This window comes from Macaca nemestrina, chromosome 20 (assembly GCF_043159975.1).
Source record: "Macaca nemestrina isolate mMacNem1 chromosome 20, mMacNem.hap1, whole genome shotgun sequence".
Taxonomy (NCBI): domain Eukaryota; kingdom Metazoa; phylum Chordata; class Mammalia; order Primates; family Cercopithecidae; genus Macaca; species Macaca nemestrina.
The window spans coordinates 10,087,841-10,115,246 of record NC_092144.1 but is presented as its reverse complement, the minus strand read 5'-3'; the positions used below and the strand labels follow the sequence as shown (position 1 = coordinate 10,115,246).

The 27,406-nt window shown below is 52.1% G+C and overlaps 2 protein-coding genes and 1 pseudogene across 16 annotated transcripts in view; 1 reads left to right on the top strand and 2 right to left on the bottom strand.

The window, feature by feature from the left end:
* The window catches only part of LOC105474730 (interleukin enhancer binding factor 3), a 37,320-nt gene extending 35,487 nt beyond the window's left edge, over window positions 1–1,833 (bottom strand). For 4 of the 11 annotated variants that reach the window (XM_011729594.3, XM_011729823.3, XM_011729888.3 and 1 more), the window contains exon 1: window positions 1,658–1,832. The gene's annotated coding sequence lies outside the window, so the exon portion shown is untranslated. Of the gene's footprint in view, window positions 1–556; window positions 792–1,015; window positions 1,099–1,657 lie in introns of those variants that run through there. The other 7 variants (XM_024789878.2, XM_071086378.1, XM_011729946.3 and 4 more) reach the window with 4 other exon arrangements.
* Window positions 1,834–1,850: 17 nt separating this feature from the next.
* On the top strand, window positions 1,851–4,613 carry LOC139360227 (uncharacterized; annotated as a pseudogene). The gene has a single exon (XR_011617466.1). The product of XR_011617466.1 is annotated as an uncharacterized protein (transcript).
* Window positions 4,614–11,454: 6,841 nt separating this feature from the next.
* The window catches only part of LOC105475135 (solute carrier family 44 member 2 (CTL2 blood group)), a 50,661-nt gene continuing 34,709 nt past the window's right edge, over window positions 11,455–27,406 (bottom strand). For 2 of the 4 annotated variants that reach the window (XM_071087129.1, XM_071087128.1), the window contains exons 11-22: window positions 22,338–22,469; window positions 22,152–22,251; window positions 21,972–22,064; window positions 21,712–21,796; window positions 20,653–20,915; window positions 20,482–20,576; window positions 19,497–19,600; window positions 19,315–19,388; window positions 19,151–19,221; window positions 18,929–19,017; window positions 13,573–13,657; window positions 11,455–13,126 (exon numbers count right to left, since the gene is read on the bottom strand). In XM_071087129.1, coding sequence (XP_070943230.1) covers window positions 13,005–13,126; window positions 13,573–13,657; window positions 18,929–19,017; window positions 19,151–19,221; window positions 19,315–19,388; window positions 19,497–19,600; window positions 20,482–20,576; window positions 20,653–20,915; window positions 21,712–21,796; window positions 21,972–22,064; window positions 22,152–22,251; window positions 22,338–22,469 — 1,313 coding nt within the window. In that variant the 3' untranslated portion in view covers window positions 11,455–13,004. The remainder of the gene's footprint in view (window positions 13,127–13,572; window positions 13,658–18,928; window positions 19,018–19,150; window positions 19,222–19,314; window positions 19,389–19,496; window positions 19,601–20,481; window positions 20,577–20,652; window positions 20,916–21,711; window positions 21,797–21,971; window positions 22,065–22,151; window positions 22,252–22,337; window positions 22,470–27,406) is intronic. The other 2 variants (XM_011730379.3, XM_011730328.2) reach the window with 1 other exon arrangement.

The window sequence follows — 27,406 nt, the reverse complement described above, 5'->3', positions numbered from 1 at the left end:
CTCAGCTCCAGGAAGAGGCGGCTGAGCTCCAGGAAGATAGGGAGACTGATAAATAGCGCCCAGTGGGGGCAAGGCCAAGCCTGGCACTCATGGCCAGCCTCCAATCTGAACTGAAGAATATTCCAAACAACACTGGGGCCTGCAGATTCCATTCACAAATCCCAGGGACCACGAGCCACTCACATAGGCAAGGGACCCCGGCACCACAGAACAGGGAGAGGAGCACCTGTAAGTGTCCTGCGGCCTCCCCCTGCTTTCCAGCTGTGAATGAGGCCCTGGTTCCTATACTTAATTCACAGTCTGGGAAGCTGCTGTAACTACATCCCACGAGACCACACACAAAGCATCAAGCACAAGGCATAGTGGCAGCACCTTGAGCAATCCATGGAGATTCCCAACCACAAATACCTGAGAAAAAGAGAGCTTAAAAAGTCCTAAATTTCAACCCTAACTTCGGATGGCACCTCGCGATTCCATGTGGACCACAAATATGCCATCACACCGCTCATTTTAAAGTGAGCAAAATCTTGAAAGAGATTCAGCATCATTGAATTACCGGAGTCCAGAAAAGGATGCCACTGAAACTGATGCTTCGTTGCTGATCCATGTCACCTAAGCAGCAACTGGCAATCAATGTTGGATATATGAAGAGATCCCTTAACTCTCCTCAAATTTGGTCACGGAACTGGGGGAGAGCATGCAGACCGCCGTACACCCCAAATAATTCATCCAGGCGGTAGATTAACTGGGGCAGAACCTCCTGCGTAACCTCGAGAATCTCAATCGCTCAACTACGAGGAAAAATAAAGGTAGAAAGGGGTTTTAAGCATCCACGTTTCAGGGCCCAAGCTTGCACCCAAACAGACTGCCGTTCTAGGGAAGGCAAATACAATCTGGAAAAACATTCAAAAACGAAAACAAATGAACTAAAGAAAAAGAAAGCTGAAACCCTTCCAAATTTGGACCCTGATCTGAGAGAGACCTGGCTGACTAGAGATTTGGAAACCCGACGAACCCACAAAGGCTTCCTCTGCAGTCCGCGTGGGAAGGGGCTTCCAAGGAGGGGTCCGCCTCTCCGCGCCCCGTGAGGACAAAGGAGGCAACGTTTCCCGCCTCAGGAACCTGGGACTCTCCTGGAACCGGGGGCGGGACTGGGACAAAGAGGTGGAGGGAATAGGAAAGAAGTAAGGAGTGAGGAAGGGGGGTCGCCCCGCCGCGAAGCTCGGGACCCGAGGGGGTGTGTGCTCCAGGCACGTGCGCGCGTCCCCAGGAGGCCGCAACAGACAAAGCCCGGCCCCGGGGAGGCGGCGGCCGGGGGCCCGGTGCGCGCGCACCCCCCGCGCGTGGCGCCGCCGCCGGCCGAGGGGCCGCGTGTGGGGGGGAGCGGCTGCGCGCGCACCGAGTCCTCGCCGCCGCCGTCGCCGCCATTTTGTTTCCTCCGCACAATGGAGGAGAGTTAACGGCCGAGCGCGGGAGCGAGGCCGGCAAGGGAGATACCGGTCAGCCGCCGGGATGAGGGGACCGGGCGGAGGCGGCGAGCGCGGGACCCCTCCAGCCTTGTCACCGCGAACCCTCGGTGGGGACCTCGGTGAGGAAGGCGGGCGGGGGGAGGGGCAGAGGCGGGAGCGGGCCCGGCCGCCGCCACATTGACGCTTACCTTGTCGGCGTCCCCTTCTTCGACCGCAGCCGCCGCCGCCGCCCTCCTGCCACAGCCCGCCGGGGTCTCCCCCAAAAAGCCACGCGGTGCGCGCCGGGCTGCTGGGTCCAACTGCAATGGCGAGAAGAGGAGGAGGAGGAGTCCGGACCGGGGGCGAGCGGGCGGGCGGGCAGGCGCGCGCCGGGGAGGTGCGGGAACACGTGATCAGCTGAAGCCCCGCCCCCTTTGACGCCGCGTTGCGCCTCGACGCAGGCCCAACCCAAATGGGAGGGAGGAGCGAAAAGAGGGGGGTCTTGGGGCGGGCGTGCGTTATCATGTGGGACAAGCCTGGGTGTTTGCGTGCATAGTCACGTGACTTCGGCACTTTTCCCTCCGCTTTCGATAGGTTACTCTATCATGTGACAATGGCGAATTTCGTAGTTTCCTTCGCCATCTGACAAGAACTTTTGGCGCCTTCCCTTTGCCGTATTGGGAGTCCTCTATCACGTGACGAGGTCACGCTCTGGTTTTTGCTAAGGCGGTTTTTGAGCTGCCATTACCACGTGATGCAAGGCAAGCGTGAGAGGCGGAGCCTCCCCACGGCTGCGGCATTTCGCGCCTGCGCGTCCGCCATCTTACGCCCGTTGCCCTGAGTACGTTAGCGGAAATGGCTCTGAGAGGCTTTGACGCATGTGTACCTTAGTGGCGGTATGTTGGCCGGAGACTTTCGTGCTACAGTGGAGGTGGCTATGCTTCCCGCATCTCTCTTGAGAGGCACAGAAGGTCAGAGATGCGTGCGAGGAACGGCCAGGTCCAGCGTCTCCTCGTTGCTGTCCCTTCATCCAGGGACCGGCGCCAATGAGCGCGCGCGTTCTTTCGTCCCACGGACCTGCCTTGGTGTAGCCTCCCCGGGCCGTAGCTTCCGAAGGCTACAGCCGACCTGGTCGGGATTCTCCAGCCCGCTTTCCCCTTTCCCGATTGACAGATGGAGAAACTGAGGCCCAGGCCAAAAAATATCACACTAGAGGGCTCACGGCCAGTTCCTGGGAAAGTTGGGGCTGGGACTCTACATACGCTCGGCCAGCAACAGCGCGGAGCTCCGAAGTAAAGGCGCCCGTGACCGAGTGCCTTGTCCTTAAAACCGTGGTGTCCTTGAATGCTCCCAGGCGCCTTATGAGGTCCCCGATGTGCAGTCTGTGCTTAAACTAAACCCCACGCTCTGCCAGGGTCGGGTTGGCCATCCGCAGGCGTAGTTGCTAGGGAGGTTTGACAGATGCCCGCCTGTTGATTAAAATGTTCCCAGGATTTGGAGCAAGAAGAGCAAGGAAGGCCGGGCGCGGCGGCTCAAGCCTGTAATCCCAGCACTTTGGGAGGCGGAGGCAGGCGGATCACGACGTCAGGAGATCAAGACCGTCCTGGCTAACACGGTGAAACCCTGTCTGTACTGAAAACACAAAAAATTAGCCGGGCGTGGTGGCGGGCGCCATTAGTCCGAGCTACCCGGGAGGCTGAGGCAGCAGAATGGTGTGAACCCGGGACGCGGAGCTTGCAGTGAGTGCACTCCAGCCTGGGCAACAGAGCGAGACTCTGTCTCAAAAAAAAAAAAGAGAAGAGCAAGGAGGTGTTGAAAGTGGGTTTCCAGCCGGGCGCGGTGGCTCAAGCCTGTAATCCCAGCACTTTGGGAGGCCCAGACGGGCGGATCACGAGGTCAGGAGATCGAGACCATCCTGGCTAACACGGTGAAACCCCGTCTCTACTAAAAATACAAAAAAACTAGCCGGGCGAGGTGGCGGGCGTCTGTAGTCCCAGCTACTTGGGAGGCTGAGGCAGGAGAATGGCGTGAACCCGGGAGGTGGAGCTTGCAGTGAGCTGAGATCCGGCCACTGCACTCCAGCCTGGGTGACAGAGCAAGACTCCGTCTCAAAAAAAAAAAAAGTGGGTTTCCTGGCCGGGCGTGGTGGCTCACGCTTGTAAGCCCAGCACTTTGGGAGGCAGAGGTGGGTGGATCACTTGAGGTCAGAAGTTCAAGACCAGCCTGGCCAACATTGTGAAACACCGTCTCCACTAAAAATATGAAAATTAACTGAGTGTGGTGGCAGGCTCCTGTAATCTCAGCTAATTGGGAGGCTGAGGCAGGAGAATCGCTTGAACCCAGGAGGCAGAGGTTGCAGTGAGCTGAGATTGTACCATTACACTCCAGCCTGGGCAATAGAGTGAGACTCAGCCTCAAAAAAAAAAAAAAAAAAATTAGCCCGGTGTGGTGGTGTGCACCTACAATCCCAGCTACTCAGGAGGCAGAGGCACAAGAATGGCTTGAATCACTTTGAACCTGGGAGGCAGAGGTTACAGTGAGCTGAGATGGCACCACTGCACTCCAGCTTGGGCAATAGAGCGAGACTCCAACTCCCTATCTCCAAAAAAAAAAAAAAAAAAAATTGAAGTGTAAAGATGTGATTATGTGGCAAGGCAAGGGTTAAAAAGAAACGAAGAACAAGTTTTCCTCTGCTTAGCCAGCTCACATCAGTAAAGGCGCCCGTGACCGAGTGCCTTGTCCTTAAAAGCGTGGTGTCCTTGAATGCTTGTAAGATAGCACTGAAAAGTCGAGGCCAAAGGAATGGGCTCCAGACACCCTCCTCTGGAGCAAAGTTGAAAAGAAAAACAAATTCCTTTACTGTCTCTCCTTCTCTGAACCATTAGTTATGACTGTGTTTGCCAATGCTTGTATTTAGTAAGATTTGTAGATTCTGTTTTCCTTTCGATGCAGCTGCAAGGCCAACAGCTGTGCAAAGCCACAAGTTATGCTAAGTCAACAGTTATGCTGTAGATTACATGACCTGTCACTGTATCATTAACTGCTTTTGTTTTGCTTCTGTAAGTTTGCCTATAAAAACCACACTCAGTTTTTGTTCAATGCTCAGCTTTTCAGACATGAATCCACTGAGCTGGTGTACACCTAAATAAATCCTCCTGTTTCCCACGTTGGTCTCTCTGGTCCTGTGTTTCCCGCAACAATTACAAAAATGAGTGCCTGGCCGGGCATGGTGGCTCACGCCTGTAATCCCTGCACTTTGGGAGGCTGAGGCTGGAGGATCCCTTAAGCCCAGGAGTTTGAGGCCGGCTTGAGCAACATGGCAAAACCCAGTTTCTACAAAAATTAGCAGAGCGTGATGGCCTGTACCCATAGTCCCATCTACCTGGAAGGAGGAGGTGGGAGGATCGCATGAGCTGTGGAGGTCCAGGCTGCAGTGAGCCATGATGGACTCTCAAAAAAGAGTGCATACTGTATCCTCTGCTATTTTATTTACATTTTACTGTGGATTTTTAATAGCATAGTCACATGATACGTCAAATGTGCCAAAGACATGAGAACACAAAGTCTTCCTCAGACACCCAGTTCCCTCCCTCTTAGCAGCCATTGTACAGTTTTTTGTGTAACTCTACAGAGTTTTTTTTTTTTTGAGACCGAGTTTTGCTCTTGTTGCCCAGGCTAGAGTGTAATGGCACGATGTCGGTTCACTGCAACCTCTGCCTCCCAGGTTCAAGCGATTCTCCTGCCTCAGCCTCTCGAGTAGCTGGGATTACAGGCATGCGCCACCACGTCCGGCTAATTTTGTATTTTTAGTAGAGATGGGGTTTCTCCATGTTGGTCAGGCTGGTCTCGAACTCCCAACCTCAGGTGATCTGTCCGCCTTGGCCTCCCAAAGTGCTGGAATTACAAGTGTGAGCCACTGCACCTGGCCAACTCTACAAAGTTTTATTTTCAGAGATGCATAATTGTATTCTTGTTTTTCACATAAATTGATAAATTATTCGCACAAGGCTTTTTAATTTCGTTTCCTATGCCTCAGATCTGTCTCACAAATAGAGCTAAAAACTGAAGAAAGGTTTGGTAAGATGATTGGGGCATGCATTAAGATAAAATTGGTTAAAGGCCGGGCGCGGTGGCTCAAGCCTGTAATCCCAGCACTTTGGGAGGCCGAGACGGGCGGATCACAAGGTCAGGAGATCGAGACCATCCTGGCTAACACGGCGAAACCCCGTCTCTACTAAAAACACAAAAAATTAGCCAGGCGAGGTGGCGGCGCCTGTGGTCCCAGCTACTCGGGAGGCTGAGGCAGGAGAATGGCGGGAACCCGGGAGGCGGAGCTTGCAGTGAGCTGAGATCTGGCCACTGCACTCCAGCCTGGGCGACAGAGCAAGACTCCGTCTCAAAAAAAAAAAAAAAAAAAAAAATTGGTTAAAATGCCTGGGCATGGTGGTACACACCGGTAGTCCCAGCTGCTCAGGAGGCTGAGGTGGGAGGATCATATGAGCCCAAGAGGTTGAGACTGCAGTGAACTGAGATTGGGCCACTGCTCTCTAGCCTAGGCGACAGAAACCCTGTCTCAAAAAAACAAAAACGAAACCAAAAAAATGATTAAAGTAAGTTTAAATTGTTCAAGGTCACTGTGATAATGAATGTTAATAACAAAGCCTAGACTGACTTTTTTCAGAACAGGTCAATGCGGGTAGTGACTTGCTTGAACTAACAGCGCTGCCAAGTGGCAGAATGAGGATGGTTACTAGTTTTCTGACTCCGAACTCCAGAGAGCCCAAGGTTACTTAAAATGCTTTTGAAGATCTCATTCCGCTAAGGCGTTTCTTGCCCCAGGGTCCCCAAACACAGTAAAGGGTGGATAGGATCATGATGACAAGCACAGTCTTTGGGTCAAACCCAAACCTAGGGTTTGGTTTGGAGGAGGACTGATTTGGAGTTAATTCAACATCAAGGGGTTGCTTCAGTACCTGGCATGGAGTTGAAGCTTCAAAAACAGTAATGGTTGTGATCGTTACCTCTTGAACTGGTGCCCCATCCAACCAGAACTTCCTTAAAAGTGCTGTCTTCGCCAGGCACGGTGACTCACACCTGTAATCTTATACTTTGGGAGGCTGAGGCAGGGGGATTGCTTGAGCCCAGGAGTTCAAGGCCAGTCTGGGCAACATAGTGAGACCCCATCTCCTATTTTGTTCTATTCTATTCTATTCTATTCTATTATTCTATTCTATTCTATTCTATTCTATTCTATTCTATTCTATTCTATTCTATTCTATTCTATTAATTTATGAGATGGAGTCTTGTTCTGTAGCCCCAGCTGGAGTGCAATGATACGATCTCAGCTTACTGCAACCTCCACTTCCTGGGTTTAAGCAATTCTGCCTCAGCCTCCCAAGTCACTGGGATTGCAGGCGTACAATACCATGCCCAGCTAGTTTTTGTATTTTTAGTAGAGACTGGGTTTCATGTTGGCCAGGCTGGTCTCAAACTCCTGACCTCAAGTTATCCACCCACCTTGGTCTCCCAACGTGCTGGGATTACAGGTGTGAGCTACCCGCACCCAGCCCCATCTCTACATTAAAAAAAAAAAAGTTTTCAAGAATAAAAACAAAAAGAAGGCCAGGTGCCGTGGCTCATACTTGTAATCTCAGCACTTTGGGGGGCTGAGACTGGTGGATCACTTGAGGTCAGGAGTTCAAGACCACCCTGGCCAACATGATAAAACTCTGTCTCCACTAAAAGTACAAAAAGTAGCTGGGCATGATGGCCGGCGCCTGTAATTCCAGCTACTCGGTAGGCTGAGGCACGAGAATTGCTTGAACCTGGGACGTAGAGGTTGCAGTGAGCCGAGATTGAGCCACCCCCCATTCCAGCCTGGGTGACATCGAGACTGTGTCTAAGAAAAAAAAAGAAAAAAAAAATTTTTAAAGTAAAAAGTTTTCAGGCCAACCTTCCAATAAACCCCATCCATCAGGCTCCTAGTCCTTGGTCACCATAAAGGATGGAAGACGCAAGATGCCATCTGCCCTGTCTTACTGAACTGCTATCCTGACCCAACCTCCCACCTCTGCCCTTGCCCTTCCACCACTCAGTGGTCACAAACCCTATATACAACACCATTCTCCCCTCCTTGCCTTAGTGACATCATCTGTCAACTGGCTGTTCCTTCTTCTCTCTTCCCTCCCTCCCGCTCATTGGTTGAAGATTGAGGTCATCCCCCTCTTGCAATCCCTCTGTCTAGACAGGTCCTGTCGCTCTCAGTGACTCTGCTGTCCTTACAGCCTCTCTATTCATTGTCTTCCTCATCTTGAAAGATTCCACCGGCTCTCCCAATCACATCCAGTTAACTTCCCTCTTGAAAGCTTTTTGTCATATGCTTGTTCCCTTCTTACTCCCCCCAGGGTGGACATTGGTTACCACTCTGGGATGGACACTGGGATGACCACAGTCGTTGGGGAACCATTCCTCTCCCTTCATCAAACTGTTGTCCAGATGGCAGGTCCCCACTGCCTGACTCCCAAACTAGACCCATACTTTGACCAGAATGATTCATTCAATGATTTACAATGAGTAAATGATCATAATCAGGTTGGTCAGAGTCAGTGAGCTCCAGGCCTGAGACTTAGGAGCAAGAAAAGACTTCTATGGCCCTGTAATCCCAGCACTTATGGGAGGCAGAGGTGGGTGGTAACAGTTCAAGAGTTCAAGACCAGCCTGGCCAAGATGGTGAAACCCCATCTCTACTAAAAATACAAAAATTAGCCAGGCATGGTGGCGGGCGCCTGTAATCCCAGCTATTCGGGAGGCTGAGGCGGGAGAATCGCTTAAATCTGAGAGGCAGAGGTTGCAGTCAGCTGAGATCATGCCACTGCACTCCAGCCTGGGCAACAGAGCAAGACTCTTGTCTCAAAAAAAGAGAAGACTTCTCATCTTAAAGCCAGGAAAATGTGGCTGGACGCAGTGGCTCATGCCTGTAATCCTAGCACTTTGGGAGGCCAAGGCAGGCAGATCACGAGGTCAGGAGATCAAGACCATCCTGGCTAACACAGTGAAACCCTGTCTCTACTAAAAATACAAAAAAAAAAAAAAAAATTAACCGGGGATGGTGGCTGGCGCCTGTGGTCGCAGCTACTCAGGAGGCTGAGGCAGCAGAATGGTGTGAGCCTGGGAGGCGGAGTTTGCAGTGAGCTGAGATCGCACCACTGCACTCCAGCCTGGGCGACAGAGGGAGACTCCATCTCAAAAAAAAAAAAAAAAAAAAAAAAGAGAGCCAGGAAAATGTATGATGTGTGTATTATTAGGTTTCTCCAAAGAAAGCTAATAGGAGGCAGGTAGATGAGAGGGGATTTAGTAGGATAATTGGCTCATGTGATCATGGAGGCTGAGATGTCCTACCACACACATTGCAGACCCTAAAGCCAGTAGCTCCAGTAGCTGGAGACCCTGGAAAACCAGTAGTGAGGTTCCGTCTGAATCCTAAAGCTTCAGAGCCAGGGACACCAATGGTGTAATTCCAAGTCCAAGGTCGAAGGCCTGAGAACCAGGGATCACTAGTATAAGTCTTGTCAAGACAGGAGGAGGAGGGTGTCCCAGCTCTGGGGAGGAAAATCCTTTCTCTCCTTTTTCTGTTCTATCGGAGCCCTGCAGATTGGATGACGCTCACCCAGAAGTAATGCTTTATCAGAGAAGGTGTTGCTCTGTCACCCAGGCTGGAGCACAGTAGTGTGATCTAAGCTCACTGCCCCTCTTGGGCTAAAGTGACCCTCTTACTTCATCCTCCTGAGTAGCTGGGACAACATGTGCGTGACCACCACACCCTGCTAATTTTCATATTTTTGGTTGAGACAAGCTTTCCACATGTTGCCCAGGCTTGTCTCCATCAAACTCAATCAAGCTCAAGCCATCTGCCCACCTCGGCCTCCCAAAATGCCGATTGTAGGTGCGAGCCACTGAGCCCAGCCACTGTTTTTTTTTTTCTTTGTCTTATTTTTACATCACAGCTCAAATCTGGGTATTTTCTAATCCAGCCAAGTTCACACCTAAAATTAACTATCACAGCACAGTGTGGTTGGAGGCAGGGAATATACCCAGATAAAGGAACTTGGCAGAGAGTGGAGCCAACCTAGAAGAAAGTGGAGCCAAAGCATGAAGCCAGAAAACACTATGGTGGTTCCTCGAAAAATTAAACAGAAACTAGGCACAGTGGCGAGTGCCTGTCATCCCAGCTACTCGGAAGGCTGAGGTGGGATGATCCCTTCAGTCCAGGAGTTCAAGGCCAGCCTAGGTAACATAGTGAGACCCAGTTGCTTAATAAAAAAGAGATGGAGATGGCAAATTTTGTGCTATACGTATCGTACCACCATTCTTTTTTTTTTTTTTTTTTTTTTTCTGAGACAGTTTCACTCTGTTGCCCAGGCTGGAGTTCTATAGTGTCATCTTGGTTCACCACAAACTCTGCCTCCTGGGTTCAAGCAATTCTCTTGCTTCAGCCTCCCAAGTAGCTGGGATTACAGGTGTGTGCCACCATGCCTGGCTAATTTTTGTATTTTTAGTAGCGGCAGGTTTTCACCATGTTGGCCAGGCTGGTCTTGAACTCCTGACCTCGTGATTCGCCCTCCTCAGCCTCCCAAAGTGCTGGGACTATAGGCGTGAGCCACTGCGCCTGGCTGCCAGGAGCTTTTTTTTTTTTTTTTTTTTTTTTTGAGACGGAGTCTCGCCCTATCGCCCAGGCTGAGGCAGGAGAGTGGCGTGAACCCAGGAGGCGGAGCTTGCAGTGAGCTGAGATCACGCCACTGCACTCCAGCCTGGGCAACAGAGCAAGACTCCGTCTCAAAAACAAACAAACAAACAAACAAATTAGTTGGATGTGGTGGTGAGTGCCTGTAATACCAGCTACTCGGGAGGCTAAAGCACAAGAATCACTTGAACCCGGGAGGTTTAGTGAGCTGAGACTGTGCCACTGCACTCCAGCCTGGGCCACAAAGGGAGACTCTGTCTCAAAAACAAACAAACAAAAAAAGCATGGGCAATATGGTAAAACCCAATCTCTACAAAAAATACAAAACTTAGGTGTGGTGTGTACCTGCCATCCCAGCTACTCAGGAGGCTAAGGTGGGAGGATCACCTGAGGCTGCAGTGAGCCATGATTGCACCACTGCACTTAAGCTTCGTCCACAGAGTGAGACCCTGTCTCAAAAAAAAAAAAAAAAAAAAAAAAGGCTGGGCGAGGTGGCTCTCACACCTGTAATCCCAGCACTTTGGGAGGCCGAGGCGAGCAGATCACCTGAAGTAAGGAATTCGAGACCAACCTGCCCAACATGGCGAAACCCCGCCTCTACTAAAAACACAAAAAATTAGCCAGGCGTGGTGGCATGCACCTGTAATCCCAACTACTTGGGAGGCTGAGGCAGGAGAGTCGCTTGAACCCGGGAGGCGGAGGTTGCAGTGAGCTGAGATTGCACCATTGCACTCCAGCCTGGGTAACAGGGCAAGACTGTCTGAAAAAAAAGAAAAAAAAAGTGGATATTGAAGAAAAATTCCCCGAGAAGGGGGAGTGGAGAGCAAAGACAGTTGAAATATTGGGGCGGATTGTCTGGAGGTGACTGACACAGGCAGCTGGCACGAGGGGGCAGCAGCGAGCTTCCAGGCAGCAGGGCCCACCCCAAGGGCGGTCCCTTCGCAGATCCAAAGTAGCTGGGGAGCATAGACTGCAGGACCTCAGGTGCCTGGGCCCTGGGGGCACGTGTCCAGGATGCGTGATAGGGGAGGTGGACAGGCTGCCTCTGCCTTCTGGAATCCAGGGATTAGGGCCTAATCAGGGGAAATCTGAGCTGCCTGAAGGTTGGAATTCAGGCAGAGCCAGCAGCCAGTGGGTTTCCGGCCCCCTCCTCCTGCCTGTTGAGAGAATCGCCACAGCTCAGAGACTCCTAGGGCCTTGGAAGTGGGGGTTCCCCCTACCAGCCGCCCACTGGCTCACTGCCCCCCACAAACACACCAGGCCTGGACCTGTACAATAGGCACTTTATTAGTGGTTGGAATGCAGTTACACGCAGGGGTGTGCAGACGCAATGGGGGCAGGGCTGGCGCAGACACAGGAAAGGGGAGACCCCCCCCTTCTTTCCCCTGGGGTCGGGGGTTCTCCCTCTCCAGGATCCTGGGACAGTGCTGATGAGCAGAGACGTGAAGTCTGAGGGGGCCTTGGAATATGGCAGAGGGGCAACCGGGAAGCCAGGTCCCCTGAGTTCGACAAGTTTGGCAAAAGGATCATCAAGTGAGGTGTGTGGGCAGAGGGGCCGGGTTTGCCCAGGGCATCTGCCCTCCACCTCTCCCCCTGAAATCATCCCTTGGGTGGGTTCAGTTTCTTTCCTCTCTTACAAAGAGAGCTGTGTCAATAACTGGCAGAGGAAGTCGGGAAATTCAGCCTAACTCCCTCCAGCCCAGCAGGTTTCCATTAAACAGCTATTAGCGATCTCCTCTCCAGCCCGCTCTCCACTGCCAACCCCTGCAAGCAAAAGTCTCCCTCCCGCTCCCTCCTTCCCAGCCAGGAGATACCCCCACCTGGGCACACACACCCCCACCCCAGTCACTCCCAGCTAGGAGGGAGCAAAAGGAAGGCACTCCTTGGCGGCCCCATCTCAGCTGTTGAGACAGATGGAAAAAAAGCTAATAGACCCTTTAATGCATGTCCAGGTTAAAAAATAATAATAATAAAGAAATGCTTCTGGTGGCCCTGGAGCCAACTGTTCAGGTATGGAGAAGGGGTTCAGTCCTGGCCAGAGCAGGCAGGAATAAACGTGGGTGTTCACTGCGGCCAGCAGCTCCCTCAGACACAAACACCATTCTTCCTGTGGTCTGGCCCGTTGTCGTGTAAACGGGGGCAGGAAGCATGAGGGAGCTTGCGGAGGTCGGGCCACATGCCGTCCCAGACAGCAAGAGGCCCCACTGGGTTTTTACTCATTTCTCGTAGTCTTGAGGGGCAACCATGAAAACTCCAAGCGCCCCTTGGCATAAGAAGGAGATACCCCGGACTCTCCAGGTCCAGAAACTGGTGGGATCTGGCTCATGGGGAGGGGGCGGAGCGGCAGTGATAGGACTTCGGGTGAGCCCAAGGGGCTGGGGGAACAGACCCAGCTACTGAGCACCCTGCGGCGTGAGGCTCCTTGAGAGGTGAGGAGCGCGGGGCCTTCAGGACTCCGCTGCCTTCTTGTTGGTCTTGTTCAAGAGTTTCTTGAGGGTGGAAGACATGAAGTAAGGCCTCTCGGCCGAGCCGTCATTCCTCTCCAGGTCCTCCACTGCGGAGAGAGGTCCCAGAGCAGGAGGCATGAGGGGAGCCCACGGGCAGGGGCCTCCGGGGACAGGGTGGGTAGACAAGGGTCACAGAGAAGCCTCAGAGGGTTAGAAAGCAGACACACTGGGACCAGAGAGGGGCAGACTGTAGTGGGCTCCGAGGAACACACAGGATCCCCACACTCCCAGGCCAGGAAGCCCCCCCGCTTCATGCACCCCCAGTCTACATGGAGGAAACCTGGCCCCCACGCCAGCCTCCCTCACTCTCTACTCCTCGGCTTCCGCCCGCTTCCCCTCCTCCGCACTCCCCTTCAACAGGATGTCTCTCAGCTCGGGCGACATGAAGTAGGGTCGCTCCTGAGAGCCGTCATTCCTTTCCAGGTCCTCACCTGGGCTCCCCCCGGGAACCGGCAGGGGGAAAATGGGGTGGTCAGGAAGGGAGGGAAAGAGGGAGGCAGGGAAGAACAGGGAAGCCAGCAGGCATGGAGGAGAGGAAGAGAGACGAAAAAAACAAACAAACAAAAAAAACAGTTGGAGAAACCAGAGTTAGTGGCAGCCACAGATCCCCCCCCCATCAAAGCCAGAAACTGCAAAGCGCGGGTGGGCTCCAGGGCAGCGTCCAGGCTGCAGCCTGGGCAAGTGGACAGGAGGTTGGAGTTGCTTCTAAGCGCAAAAGGAAACCAGGAAGACAGGCTGGGGACCCAGGACGAGGGACAGCCAAGCCCCGGGGAAGCTGGGGGCAGGCGACCGTGGTGCCCCGTTGGAGGGTGATGTGATGCCCAGTGGGAAGAAGGGATTTGGGGCCCAGCAAGGTTTGGGGTGAGGGGTCACTCACAGAAGCAGAGGAACAGTGTGTCCACACACATGCCATAGACGCTGAAGAAACCATGTGCAATCAGGTAGGAGCCAACGATCACCGTCTGGGCAAGGAGAAACAAGCCGTCCCTGCTCCACGTCCTTCCCAGAGCAGCCCCCACCCACTGTGTCTCTCCTACGCTGGGACCACGTCCTTCCCCTGCTGAGAAACCTTCTTTGGATTAATGACATCCCAACCCCTCACCCCCGCTGGCAGGGCCCCGCGATACACACAAAGCCCTCTTTCTCTCTCTTCCTCTCTTTTTTTCTTTTTTGAGACGGAGTCTCACTCTGTCACCTAGGCTGGAGCACCATGGCGTGATCTCGGCTCACTGCAACCTCCGTCTCCCGAGTTTAAGCCATTCTGCCTCAGCTTCCCGAGGAGCTGGGACTACAGGCATGCGCCACCACGCCAGGCTCATTTTTGTATTTTTAGTAGAGATGGAGTTTCATTCACCACGTTGGCCAGGCTGGTCTCAAACTCCTGACCTCAGGTGATCCACCTGCCTTGGCCTCCCAAAGTGCTGGGATTACAGGCGTGAGCCACCGCACCTGGCCTTTTTTTTTTTTTTTTTTTTTGAGACAGGGTCTCACGATCTCACTCTGTAGCCCAGGCTGGAGTGTAGTGGCATGATCTCGGCTCACTGCAAACTCTGCCTCCTGGGCTCAAGTGATCCTCCCACCTCAGCCTCCGGAGTAGCTGGGATTACAGATGTGCACCACCATGCCTGGCTAACCTTTGTATTTTTTGTAGAGATGGGTTTTTGCCACGTTATCCATTACCCTTCCTGGGCTTAAGAGATTCGCCCACCTTGGCCTCCCAAAGTGCTGGGACTACAGGTATGAGCCACCGCACCCAGTCTCATCCTTGCTTTATTTAACCCCTGGGCCTCTGCATGTGCTATTGCCCTGACTTAAATCTAATTTATGCCTCATCAACCTTCTGCTTTCAGCTCAAAGAGCAAATTCTCAAGTCCCACCTCCTCCAGGAAACCACCTATGACACATAGAGTGGGCTTTTCTATTTTTTTTTTTTTTTTTTTTTTTTGAGACGCAGTCTTGCTCTGTCACCCAGGCTGGAGTGCAGTGGCCGGATCTCAGCTCACTGCAAGCTCCGCCTCCCGGGTTTACGCCGTTCTCCTGCCTCAGCCTCCCGAGTAGCTGGGACTACAGGCGCCCGCCACCTCGCCCGGCTAGTTTTTTTGTATTTTTTAGTAGAGACGGGGTTTCACCGTGTTAGCCGGGATCGTCTCTCGATCTCCTGGCCTCGTGATCCGCCCGTCTCGGCCTCCCAAAGTGCTGGGATTACAGGCTTGAGCCACCGCGCCCGGCCGGGCTTTTCTATTTTTATTTTTATTTTTTTTTGAGACAGGGTCTCACTGTGTTGCTCAGGCTGGAGTGCAGTGGCACCATCTCAGCTCACTGCAGCCTTGATACTCACACCTCAGGCTTACAAGTAGCTCAAGTGATACTCACACCTCAGGCTTACAAGTAGCTGGGACTATAGGCATGTGCCACCATACCCAGCTAATTTTTGTATTTTTTTTTTTTTTGTAGAGATGAGGTTTTGCCATGTTGCCCAGGCTGGTTTCAAACTCCTGAGCTCAAGCGATCTGCCGGCCTTGGCCTCCCAAAGTGCTGGGATTATACATGTGAGCCCCTGCGTCTGGCTGAGAGCCTTTTTTTTTTTTTTTTTTCCCTGAGATGGAATCTTGCTGTGTTGTCCAGGCTGGAGTGCAGTGGTATGATCTCGGCTCACTGCAACCTCCACCTCCCGGGTGCAAGTGATTCTCTTGCCTCAGCCTCCTGAGTAGCTGGGACTACAAGTACGTGCCAGCACACCTGACTAATTTGTTTTTTTTTTTTTTTTTTTGAGACGGAGTCTTGCTCTGTCGCCCAGGCTGGAGTGCAGTGGCCGGATCTCAGTTCACTGCAAGCTCCGCCTCCCGGGTTCACACCATTCTCCTGCCTCAGCCTCCCAAGTAGCTGGGACTACAGGTGCTTGCCAACTCACCCGGCTAGTTTTTTTGTATTTTTAGTAGAGACGGGGTTTCACTGTGTTAGCCAGGATGGTCTCGATCTCGCGACGTTCATGATCTGCCCACGTTGGCTTCCCAAAGTGTGGGCCACCATGCCCGGCCTCTAGAGCCTATTTTATGTCCTCCTAGCACTGGGCACCCCTCCTGAGCTCTTGGTGTAGCTGCAATTTTATGCATGTTTAGGGCTTTCCAGGTTTAATGCCCACATCCTCACTAGACCCAGTCCCATTTACTGCTACATCCATAGCAATCTGAAGACTCACAGGGCCTAAGTAGCTGCTAGATAAACATTTGTTGACTGAAGTCAGTAGACATGGCTGGGTGTGATGGCTCATACATGTAGTCCTTGCACTTTGGGAGGCTGAGGCGGGAGGATCCCTTGAGCCCAGAGCTCGAGACCAGCCTGGGCAATAGAGGGAGACCCTGCCTCTATTATTATTATCATTATTATTATTATAGTAGAGTGTGAGCTACCACACCCGGCCTATCTCTATTATATTAAAATAAAAATTCGCCAGGCATGGTGGGTCACACCTGTAATCCCAGCACTTTGGGAGGCTGAGGCAGGTGGATCACGAGGTCAGGAGTTCAAGACCATCCTGGCTAACACAGTGAAACTCTGTCTCTATTAAAAATGCAAAAAAATTAGCCAGGCATGGTGGCAGGCACCTGTGGTCCCAGCTACTCAGGAGGCTAAGGCAGGAGAATGGCGTGAACCCAGGAGGCGGAGCTTGCAGTGAGCCAAGATCGCGCTACAGCACTCCAGCCTGGGCGACACAGTGAGACTCCATCTCAAAAAATAAATAAATAAATAAAAATAAAATAAAATACAAATTCAATACAATGAAATCATGGCCAGGCATAAGGGGTCATGCCTGTAATCCCAACACTTTGGAAGGCTGAGGTGGGTGGATCACCTGAAGTCAGGAGTTCGAGACCAGCCTGACCAACAGGGTGAAACCCCATCTCTACTAAAAATACAAAAATTAGCCGAGCACAGTGGCATGTGCCTGTAATCCCAGCTACTAGGGGAACTGAGGCAGGAGAATCGCTTGAACCCGGGAGGTGGAGGTTGTGTGAGCAGAGATCACTCCATTGCATTCCAGCCTGGGTGACAAAGCAAGGCTCCATATCTCAAAAAAAAAAAAAAAAAAAAAAGTCAGTGGACCTTAGAGGGATTAAATAACTTGCCCAAGATTACTCTTCCTCATCTTAGAACTAGCAAATAGAGGATCCAAGATAAGAAACTAGGTCACTGGGCTTCAAGACCTACACTGAGGTACAATACTGCCCTTGCAATGAAGGCTCAATCACTCCACAGCCTTATTACCTCCTTGGCCGTATCGCCACCTTTTTTTTTTTTTTTGAGACAGAGCACTCTGTCACTGAGGCTGGAGTGCAGTGTCATGATCTCGGCTCACTGCAACCTCTGCCTCCCAGGTTCAAGCAATTCTCCTGCCTCAGCCTCCTGAGTAGCTGGGATTACAGGCGCCCGCAACCACACCCGGCTAATTTTTGTATTTTTTTGTAGAGATGGGGTTTCGCCATGCTGGCCAGGCTAGTCTCAAACTCCTGACCTCAAGTGATCCACCTGTCTCAGCCTCCCAAAGTGCTGGGATTACAGGTGTGAGCCACCGCACCCGGTCCCTATCTCCACTTCTTTACTCCTTCCACATCAGCCCCACTGCTTTCCTTACTGTTCCTGGCACACTCGCACCTCAGGGCCACTGTACTTGCTGTTCCCTCTGCCTGGATATTGCCTACAGCTTCAGATCTCGGATCCAACATCACCTGCATGGCACCACCTGGACCCCCACACCTGCCCAGATCCCCCACCACAGGTTCAAACGGTTCCCTGTGCTATACATACTAGTGACGTATCCCAGTCTGCAATCATACATTCACCAATATCATTATGGAGGAATATCTGTTTACCCCCAAACTCTAAGGCCTTTAGAGGGAAGCCCTCCACTTCAATGCTGAATACACAGTAGGTGCTCAATAATGTCTGTGGTCCGAGGTCGGGGGTGGTGGGTCACACCTGCAATCCCCGCACTCTGTGAGCCTGAGGCAGGCGGATCACTTGAGATCAGGAGTTTGAGACCATCCCAGCCAACATGGTGAAACCCCATCTCTATTAAATATACAAAAATTAGCCAGGTGTGATGGCTCATGCCCATAATCCCAGCACTGTGGGAGGCCGAGGCGGGAGGATCACCTGAGGTTGGGAGTACGAGACCAGCCTGACCAACATGGAGAAACCCAGTCTCTACTAAAAATATAAAATTAGTCACACATGATAGCACATGCCTGTAATCCCAGCTACTCAGGAGGCTGAGGCAGGAGAATTGCTTGAACCCAGGAGGTGGAGGTTGCAGTGAGCCGAGATCACCCCATTGCACTCCAGCCTGGGCAACAAGAGTGAAACTCTGTCTCAAAAAAACAAAAAGGCCGGGCGCGGTGGCTCAAGCCTATAATCCCAGCACTTTGGGAGGCCGAGACGGGTGGATCACAAGGTCAGGAGATCGAGACCATCCTGGCTAACCCGGTGAAACCCCATCTCTACTAAAAAATACCAAAAAACTAGCCGGGCGAGGTGGTGGGCGCCTGTAATCCCAGCTACTCGGGAGGCTGAGGCAGGAGAATGGCGTAAACCCGGGAGGCGGAGCTTGCAGTGAGCTGAGATCCGGCCACTGCACTCCAGCCTGGGTGACAGAGCGAGACTCCGTCTCTAAAACAAAAAACAAAAAACAAAAAACAAAAAAAATTAGCCAGGTGTGGTGGCATGTGCCTGTAATCCCAGCTAATCAGCAGGCTGAGGCACGAGAATCGCCTGAACTAGGGAGGTAGAGGTTTCAGTAGAGGTTTCAGTGAGCCAAGATCATTTCACTGCACTCCAACCTGGGCAACAGAGTGAGTCTGTCTCAAAAAAGAAAAAAAAAAAAAAAAAAAAAAAAGATTAAATTAAATTAAATTAAAATTAAAAAATAAATATACAAAAATTAGCCAGGTGTGGGGGCAGGCGCCCGTAATCCCAGCTACTCGGGAGGCAGAAGCTTGAGAATTCGCTTGAACCCAGCAGGCAAAGGTTGCAGTGAGCCAACATTGCACAACTGCACTGCAGCCAGGGCAACAGGGCAAGACTCTGATGCAAAAACAAACAAAGAGTTTGTGGTCCGAATAAATAATCAATTCCCCACCTCTGACCTCTAGCCACATTTATCTAATCAAAGAAGACCAAGCAAATCCCAACACCTCTTTCTTCCCAAACCCCCATCTCTCCCCAGAGGTCCATACCAGTATAGGAACCCAGTAATAATTGAGGGGTGGTGCTGTATCCTGCACGATCCTGATACGGTGGGTGAAGAAGAAGAAAGCCAGGATCCCTGGAGAAGGAGAAGAAAGCAAGATGGTGAAGGGTTCTGGATATAGGAAATAGCCTCCTAAGAAGATGACGCCCATCACAGAAGACAGAAATCAGGCTCCCACACCCTGAGAGGCGAGGTGGGCGGCACTTACCCACACTGCCTACGATCAAAAGTTTGCCCAACAGGAAGAGGAAGTCGGTAACTTTGTCCAGGACAGCCACTCTGCAGGGGACAGTGAGGGGCAGGTGTTAATGCTGGCTTCAGAGACTAGGGGAAGAGGGAGGTGGCAGGAGGAAGATGGTGCTGATTCCTGACCTGATGATGTTTCTCATGAGCAGGAAGAAGGCATTCCTGGCCGAGGTGCAGAAATTGGTGCCATAGATGGCAATCTGGAGGAGAGTGGGAGGGAGAGATCAGACCCACTGGGTGGGCATGGAGGGTGGTCCTCTCACCCAGCAGGAGCTGGTGGGTTGGTTGGGGGTCCCAGGCCCACTCACCATGATGTAGGCATTCCTATTGAGAAATTTGATGAACTTCTCCAGGCACCAGAAGCAGCATTTGAGACAGGTCATGAGGCACTTGGCAAACTTGTTCTCTGCGGCTGGAAGAGAAGGGAAGGGATGCAGAAGTGAGGGGACACCGCCTGACATGGAAGGGATCCCCTCTTCCCTATCACACACACTTGCCAATGTCCAGGTCTCCTGAGTCCATGCTGTCAAAGAGACAGGGACTTGAGCCCAGGAGTTTGAGACCACAGTAAGCCATGATGGTGCCACTGCACTCCAGCCTGGACGACAGAGAAAGATCCTGTCTCTAAAGCAAAGTATAATCAATCCCAGCCCCACAGCCCTTCCTCTAAGAAAAATAAACCAGTTTTTTTTTTTTTTTGAAATGGAGTCTTGCTCTGTTTCCCAGGCTGAAGTGCAGTCGCTCGATCTCGGCTCACTGCAACCTCCACCTCTGGGGTTCAAGTGATTCTCCTCTCTCAGCCTCCCGAGTAGCTGGGACTACAGATGCGCATACCACCATGGCTGGCTAATTTTTGTATTTGTAGTAGAGATGGGGTTTCATCATGTTGGCAGGCTGGTCTCCTGACCTCAGGTGATCCGCTCGCCTCAGCCTCCCAAAGTGCTGGGATTATAGGCGTGAGTCACGGCGCTCAGCTAATAAACCAGTTTTATTCGTGCTTCCTTCAGCGCAAATATATCCCACTCCAATTCACTCTAGCAATAATCAATGGTGGGCCAGTCCTCTTGGGCCTGTCCCCTCAACAGCAAGAATTCCACCCAGTAGGTTCTCTGGTTTGCTCCTCCATCGCAGGACCCAATCACGCCAACTCCTGAGCTCCCCCGCGGCATAGACAGAAATCCATCACTGCTCTATGATCTTGGCAGCGCCCACCTCCAAGCAAGAACCAATCCTGGTTTGCTATTCAGCCTCGCCCCCCAACAGGAGCTAATGCAAGCGGTGGGTGGGCCGTACCTTTCAGCCGCTGATCCAGGTACTCGAGTATCACACGAATGATCTGCACAATGGCCAGGATGAGCGCGCCAAAGGCCAGGGAGCCCGTGTGGTACCTGCGGGCCGAGGGGGTGGTCGGTGGCTGGGCCAGGCCTCGTCCTCCACCCCATCCTGCCCGCAACGCCAGCCCACCTGAGCGCCCGGCCAAAGGCAGAGAAGAGCGGGAAGGCCGGCAGGTCGTCCGGCTTGCGCAGGGCCCAGTAGTAGGAGGCAAAGGCCCCGGCCAGTGTGACCTGGCCCAGAGCCAGCACGAAGTTGGCCAACCAGAAGAACATGAAGGCATTGAAGATCTGCAGGCCCAGCAGGGCCCGGTGGTAGCCCGACTCACCACCGTAGAAGGCAAACTGGCAACGGGCATTGGGGCATAGGCGGGACTCATTGGAGGAGGGGAAGGTCTGTGGGAGAGAAGGGAGAACCGAGTCCAAAAAGAGGCGCCAGGGGTTCACAGTGGGCTCTGAGCATCAGGTGTGGGGCCAGGAAAACCATGAGGTAGGACAGGAGACATAAGGATCAGAGTTAAGTGAAGGAACTAAGGGTTTGGAACACAGCTTGTGCAAAGGAAAGAATTCTAGAAACAAGAAGTGGCCATCACCAGGGTCAAGAAGAGAGAATGGAGACAGGAAATGAAATGGGGAAAAATGGGCCGGGCAAGGTGGCTCACGCCTGTAATCCCAGCACTTTGGGAGGCAGAGGCGGGTGGATCACGAGGTTAGGAGATCGAGACCATCCTGACCAACATGGTGAAACGCTGTCTCTACTAAAAATACAAAAATTTGCCTGGCGTGCTGGTGTGTGCCTGTAATCCCAGCTACTCGGGAGGCTGAGGCAGGAGAATTGCTTGAACCAGGGAGTTGGAAGTTGCAGGGAGCTGAGATCATGCCACTGCACTCCAGCCTGGCGACAGAGTGAGACTCTGTCTCATTAAAAAAAAAAGAAAAGAGGGAAAAATAGGTGATTTAGCACCCAGGGTGAAGGCCAGGGCAAGTTGAAGACAGGAAGCCAGGTTGTCCCAGGAAGTTGTTCAATCCAGTTAGAGAGTCTCTTCCCCACCGTGCATTCTCCCCCACACCCAGCACAGGACATGCAACAGGAGCCAATTGCTTGCTGAACCTCCAAGGGGACGTGAGAGGTTTAAAATCATCCGGGGCCTTCTGGGGCAATACCTGCCCTCCCCACCCTGGGGACACCCACCTCTGGGTTGCAGGTTTTCGCAGTAAGTGAGCAGGAGCTATCATCAAAGATCTTATAGACCGCTTCATTGGAAGTGGACAGGAAGCTGGAGGTTCATTAAGGAAGCAGAGGTCTAGGACTGAGGACCCCAGGGACTTTCGTGGGAAAGAATCCATTATCCCACCAGTTTCCAGCCCTGTCCCTAAGATGCAGGTCACTTCTGGGCAAAGTTGGTCTTTAGCCATCCCTGGGGTCAGAGATTGGTGTCTGGGGGTGGATACACAGCAGTGCTGGCCCAGTAGGCGATGCAGAGGCACAGCAAGAAGAAGGTGACCAGTGGGTAGAGCAAGGAGCACATGACATATCCCACAGCCCTAGGGAGGAGCAGAGACACAGGCATCAGGGCAAAAGACACAACTCTAGGGACAGCTCCATCCTGACCCCCGGCACCTGGCCCCCACCTGCTGGCTTCTTTGATGAGTGCAATCGCGATGAGAATTCTCTTCCGGAGAAAGATGAGCAGCAAGATGATAATGACTTCAAGGATACTCAGAATGATCACTGCAAAGGGCAAAGGCTGAGCCGCCTGGGCTCCCCACTCCCTCCAAGGCCTCATGTCGGGGCAGGATTGGGAGACTGTGACTCACTAAAGGCCAACCAGGTCTGCCGTAAGTGCAGGTACACCCGGAAATCCGTCTGAAAGCCGAGGTCCACCAAAGAAACATCAGAGCCAGCCTCACCACGCAGTCGGGAGTACTCCATGTAGCAGTGAAAGATTCCTGCATGGGGGAAACCACAAGCTCCGTCCACCAATGCCTCCTGCAACTTTGCAAAGCGCTACAACTGCCCGCATTTAACAGAAGCAAACATCGAGGCTGAGAGGCTGCCTCTTCTAGCCCCTGCTTCAGGGACTTTACACCTGCAGTTCCCACCGCCCGGTGCATTCTCTCCCCATGGCTGGATCCCACACATCTTTAGGTCTCTCTGCTCAAGTGTCACCTTCACAGGAGACCTTCCAGAACCCTTTCCCCCTACTTGGAATCATAATCATGTGCTGCCAGGGTCTAACTTCTCTTTTTTTTGAGACGGAGGCTCACTCTGTCAACCGGGCTGGGGTGCAGTGGCACGATCTTGGCTCACTGCAACCTCCACCTCCAGGGTTCAAGAGATTCTCCCTGCCTCAGCCTCCCGAGTAGCTGGGATTACAGGTGCCCGCTACCATGCCCAGCTAATTTTTGTATTTTTTAGTAGAGACAGGGTTTTGCCATGTTGGCCAGGATGGTCTCGAGCTCCTGACCTCAGGTGATCCGCCCACCTCAGCCTCCCAAAGTGCTGAGATTACAGGCGTGAGCCACCACGCCCAGCCAGGATAGCTGTTGAATGAATGAATGAATGAGCAGGTGTCAGGATGCTGCATGGCTAAGACCTCCCTCTGACCCCCTCGCCACCTTATAACAGTGATTCTCGGGAGTGGCCTGGGTATTAATATGTAGAGCAGCATTAGAAATTTTCAGCATTCTTCTTAGCTTGCAAACTATAATTATAAAATAAAGACAGGCTTGGCCGGGCGCAGTGGCTCACGCCTATAATCCCAGTACTTTGGAAGGCCAAGGCAGGTGGATCACAAGGTCAGGAGATCGAGACCATCCTGGCTAACACTGTGAAACCCTGTCTCTACTAAAAATACAAAAAATTAGCTGGGCATGGTGGCACATGCCTGAGTCCCAGCTACTTGGGAGGCTGAGGCAGGAGAATCACTCCAACTCGGGAAGGAGAAGTTGCAGTGAGCCAAGATTGCGCCACTGCACTGCACTCCAGCCTGGGCGACAGGGTGAGACTCCGGTTCGAAAAAAAAAAAAAAGGCCGGGCGCGGTGGCTCAAGCCTGTAATCCCAGCACTTTGGGAGGCCGAGACGGGCGGATCACGAGGTCAGGAGATCGAGACCATCCTGGTGAACACGGTGAAACCCCGTCTCTACTAAAAAATACAAAAAAACTAGTCGGGCGAGGTGGCGGGCGCCTGTAGTCCCAGCTACTCGGGAGGCTGAGGCAGGAGAATGGCGTAAACCCGGGAGGCGGAGCTTGCAGTGAGCTGAGATCCGGCCACTGCACTCCAGCCTGGGCGACAGAGCCAGACTCCATCTCAAAAAAACACAAACAAACAAAAAAAAAAGACAGGCATGGTGTGGTGGCTCATGCTTGTAATCGCAGCACTTTGGGAGATAAAGTAAAAAAAAAAATCAAGCTACCTAAAATGCCAACACCCAGCTAGAAACCACTATTTTTTTGGTTGCATTGAGTATATTACTATTACTTTAAGACAGGGTCTACCTCTGTCATACAGGCTGGACTGCAGTGGTGCCATCGTAGCTCACTGCAGCCTCAGCTTCCTGGGCTCAAGCTATTCTCCCACCTCAGCCTCCCAAGTCGCTGAGACTACAGGTGCATACAGCTAATTTTTTTTCTTTTTTTTTTTGAGACGGAGTCTCTCTCTGTCACCCAGGCTGGAGTGCAGTGGCGTGATCTCGGCTCACTGCTACCTCTGCCTCCCAGGTCCAAGTGATTCTCCTGCCTCAGCCTCCCAAGTAACTGGGACCATAGGCACGTACCACCAAGCCTGGCCAAGTTTTTGTATTTTTACTAAAGACGGGGTTTCATCCTGTTAGACAGGATGGTCTCAATCTTCCCTGACCTCCTGATCTGCCTGCCTTGGCCTCCCAAAGTGCTGGGATGACAGGCGGGAGCCACTGTGCCCGGCCCCCAGATAATTTAAAAATTATTGGCCGGGCGCAGTGGCTCAAGCCTGTCATCCCAGCACTTTGGGAGGCCGAGACGGGCGGATCACGAGGTCAGGAGATCGAGACCATCCTGGCTAACACGGTGAAACCCCGTCTCTACTAAAAAATACAAAAAACTAGCCGGGCGAGGCGGCGGGCGCCTGTAGTCCCAGCTACTCGGGAGGCTGAGGCAGGAGAATGGCGTAAACCCAGGAGGCGGAGCTTGCAGTGAGCCGAGATCGCGCCACTGCACTCCAGCCTGGGTGACAGAGCCAGACTCCGTCTCAAAAAAAAAAAAAAAAAAAAAAAAAAAAATATTATTATTTATTTATTTATTTTTTTTTTTGAGACAGAGTCTCACTCTGTTGCCCAGGCTGGAGTGCAATGGCACGATCTCAGCTCGCTGCAGCCTCTGCCTCTCAGATTCAAGAGATTCTCCCGCCTCAGCCTCCCAAGTAGCTGGGATTACAGGCATGTGCCACCATGCCCATCTAATTTTGTATTTTTATTAGAGATGGGGTTTCACCATGTTGTTCAGGCTGGTCTCAAATTCCACCTTAAGTGATCCACCCACCTCAGCCTCCCAAAGTGCTGGCATTACAGGTGTGAGGCATGGTGCCTGGCCTTAAATTTATTTTTGGCAATGGGATCTCACCGTGTTGCCCGGGGTGGAATGCAGTTGCTTGATCATGGCTCACTGCATCCTCAAACTCCTGGACTCAAGTGAATCTCCTGCTTCAGCCTCCCAAAGTGCTGGGATTACAGGCATAAACCTGCCTAGAAACCACTGTTTTCTTTTTTTTTAAGACGGAGTTTCACTACTGTTGCCCAGGCTAGAGTCCAATGGCAGAATCTCAGCTTACGGCAACCGCCAACTCGCGAGTTCAAGTGATTCTCCTGCCTCAGCTTCCCAAGTAGCTGGGATTATAGGCATGCGCCACCATGCCCAGCTAATTTTGTATTTTTAATAGAGATGGGGTTGGCCGGGTGTGGTGGCTCACAACTGTAATCCTAGCACTTTGAGAGGCCAAGATGGGCAGATCATGAAGTCAGGAGTTCGAGACCAGCCTGACCAACATGGCTAAACTCCATCTCTACTAAAAATACAAAAATACAAAAAAAAAAAAAAAAAAAATTAGCTGGGCGTGGTGGTGGGGGCCAGTAATCTCAGCTACTCAGGAGACCGAGGCAGGAGAATTGCTTGAATTCGGGAGGCGGAGGTTGCAGTGAGCTGAGATTGTGCCACTGCACTCCAGCCTGGACAACAGTGCGAGACTCTGTCTCAAAAAAAAAATAATAAGGCCGGGCACAGTGACTCACGCCTGTAATCCCAGCACTTTGGGAGGCTGAGGCAGGCAGATCATGAGGTCAGGAGATCGAGACCATCCTGGCTAACACGGTGAAACCCCATCTCTACTAAAAATACAAAAAATTAGCCGGGTGTGGTGGTGGGCACCTGTAGTCCCAGCTACAAGGGAGGCTGAAGGAGGAGAATGGCGTGAACCTGGGAGACGGAGCTTGCAGTGAGCCGAGATCGCACCACTGCACTCCAGCCTGGGTGACAAAGCGAGACTCTGTCTCAAAAAAAAAATTAGCCGGGCATGGTGGCAGGCGTCTGCAGTCCCAGCAACTTGGGAGGCTGAGGCAGGAGAATGGCGTGAACCCAGGAGGCAGAGCTTGCAGTGAGCCGAGATTGCGCCACTGCACTCCAACCTGGGCGACGGAGAGAGACTCTGTCTCAAGAAAAAAAATAATAATAATAATAAAAATAAAATAAAAATAGAGATGGGGTTTCTACATGTTGGTCAGGCTGATCTCGAACTCCCGACTTCAGGTGATCCACCCACCTCAGGCTCCCAAATTGCTGGGATTATAGGCGTGAGCCACCACACCAGGCTAGAAACCACTATTCATACGAATATTTTACTATGAGTGCCCTCAGATTGGATTACCAAGCATTTTTCTTCTAGGAAAGTTCAAGGAATAATCAAAATATGGGCCGGGCACAGTGGCTCATGCCTATAATCCCAACACTTAGGGAGGCCAAGGCGGGAGGATTGCTCAAGCTCAGGGAGTTCAAGACTAGCCTGGGCCACATAGGGAGCGCCTGTCTCTACAAAAATATTTAAAATTTAGCCAGGCATGATGGTGCATGCCTGTGGTTTCAGCTACTTGGGACGATCACTTGAGCCCAGGAGGTCAAGGCTGCAGTGAGCTGTGATTATGCCACTGAACTCCAGCCTGGGTGACAGAGTGAGACTCTGTCCCAAAAAACAAATCAAGGCTGGGCATGGTGGCTCACATCTGTAATCCCAGCACTTTGGGAGGCCAAGCCAGGCAGATCACAAGGAAGTTAAGACCAGCCTGGCCAACATGGTAAAACCCCGTCTCTACTAAAAATACAAAAAAAATTAGCCAGGCATGGCGTTGGGCACCTGTAAACCCAGATACTCAGGAGGCTGAGGCAGGAAAATTGCTTGAACCCGGGAGGCGGAGGTTGCAGTGAGCCAAGGCTGTGCCACTGCACTTCAGCCTGGGTGACCAAGCCTCTGTCTCAAAACAAAACAAAACAAAACAAAAACTCAAAAACAACAAAAATCCAAAATATGAAGCATTGTTTTGTTGAGCACAATATTGTGCCTCTGGATTCCATAGGCCTGAACTAAACAGGCCCCTACACATATTTTATCTGCACATTACCTCCTTGTCATTTAGTTTGCCAACTAGAAATATAAATTACCCTCATTTTACAGAGAAAGAAACTGAAGCAGGCCAGGCATGGTGGTTCATGCCTATAATCCTAGCACTTTGGGGGGCTGAAGTGGGCAGATCTCCTGAGGTCGGGAATTCGAGACCAGCCTGACCAACATGGAGAAACCCCGTCTCTACTAAAAATACAAAATTAGCCGGGTGTGGAGGGGCATGCCTGTAATCCCAACT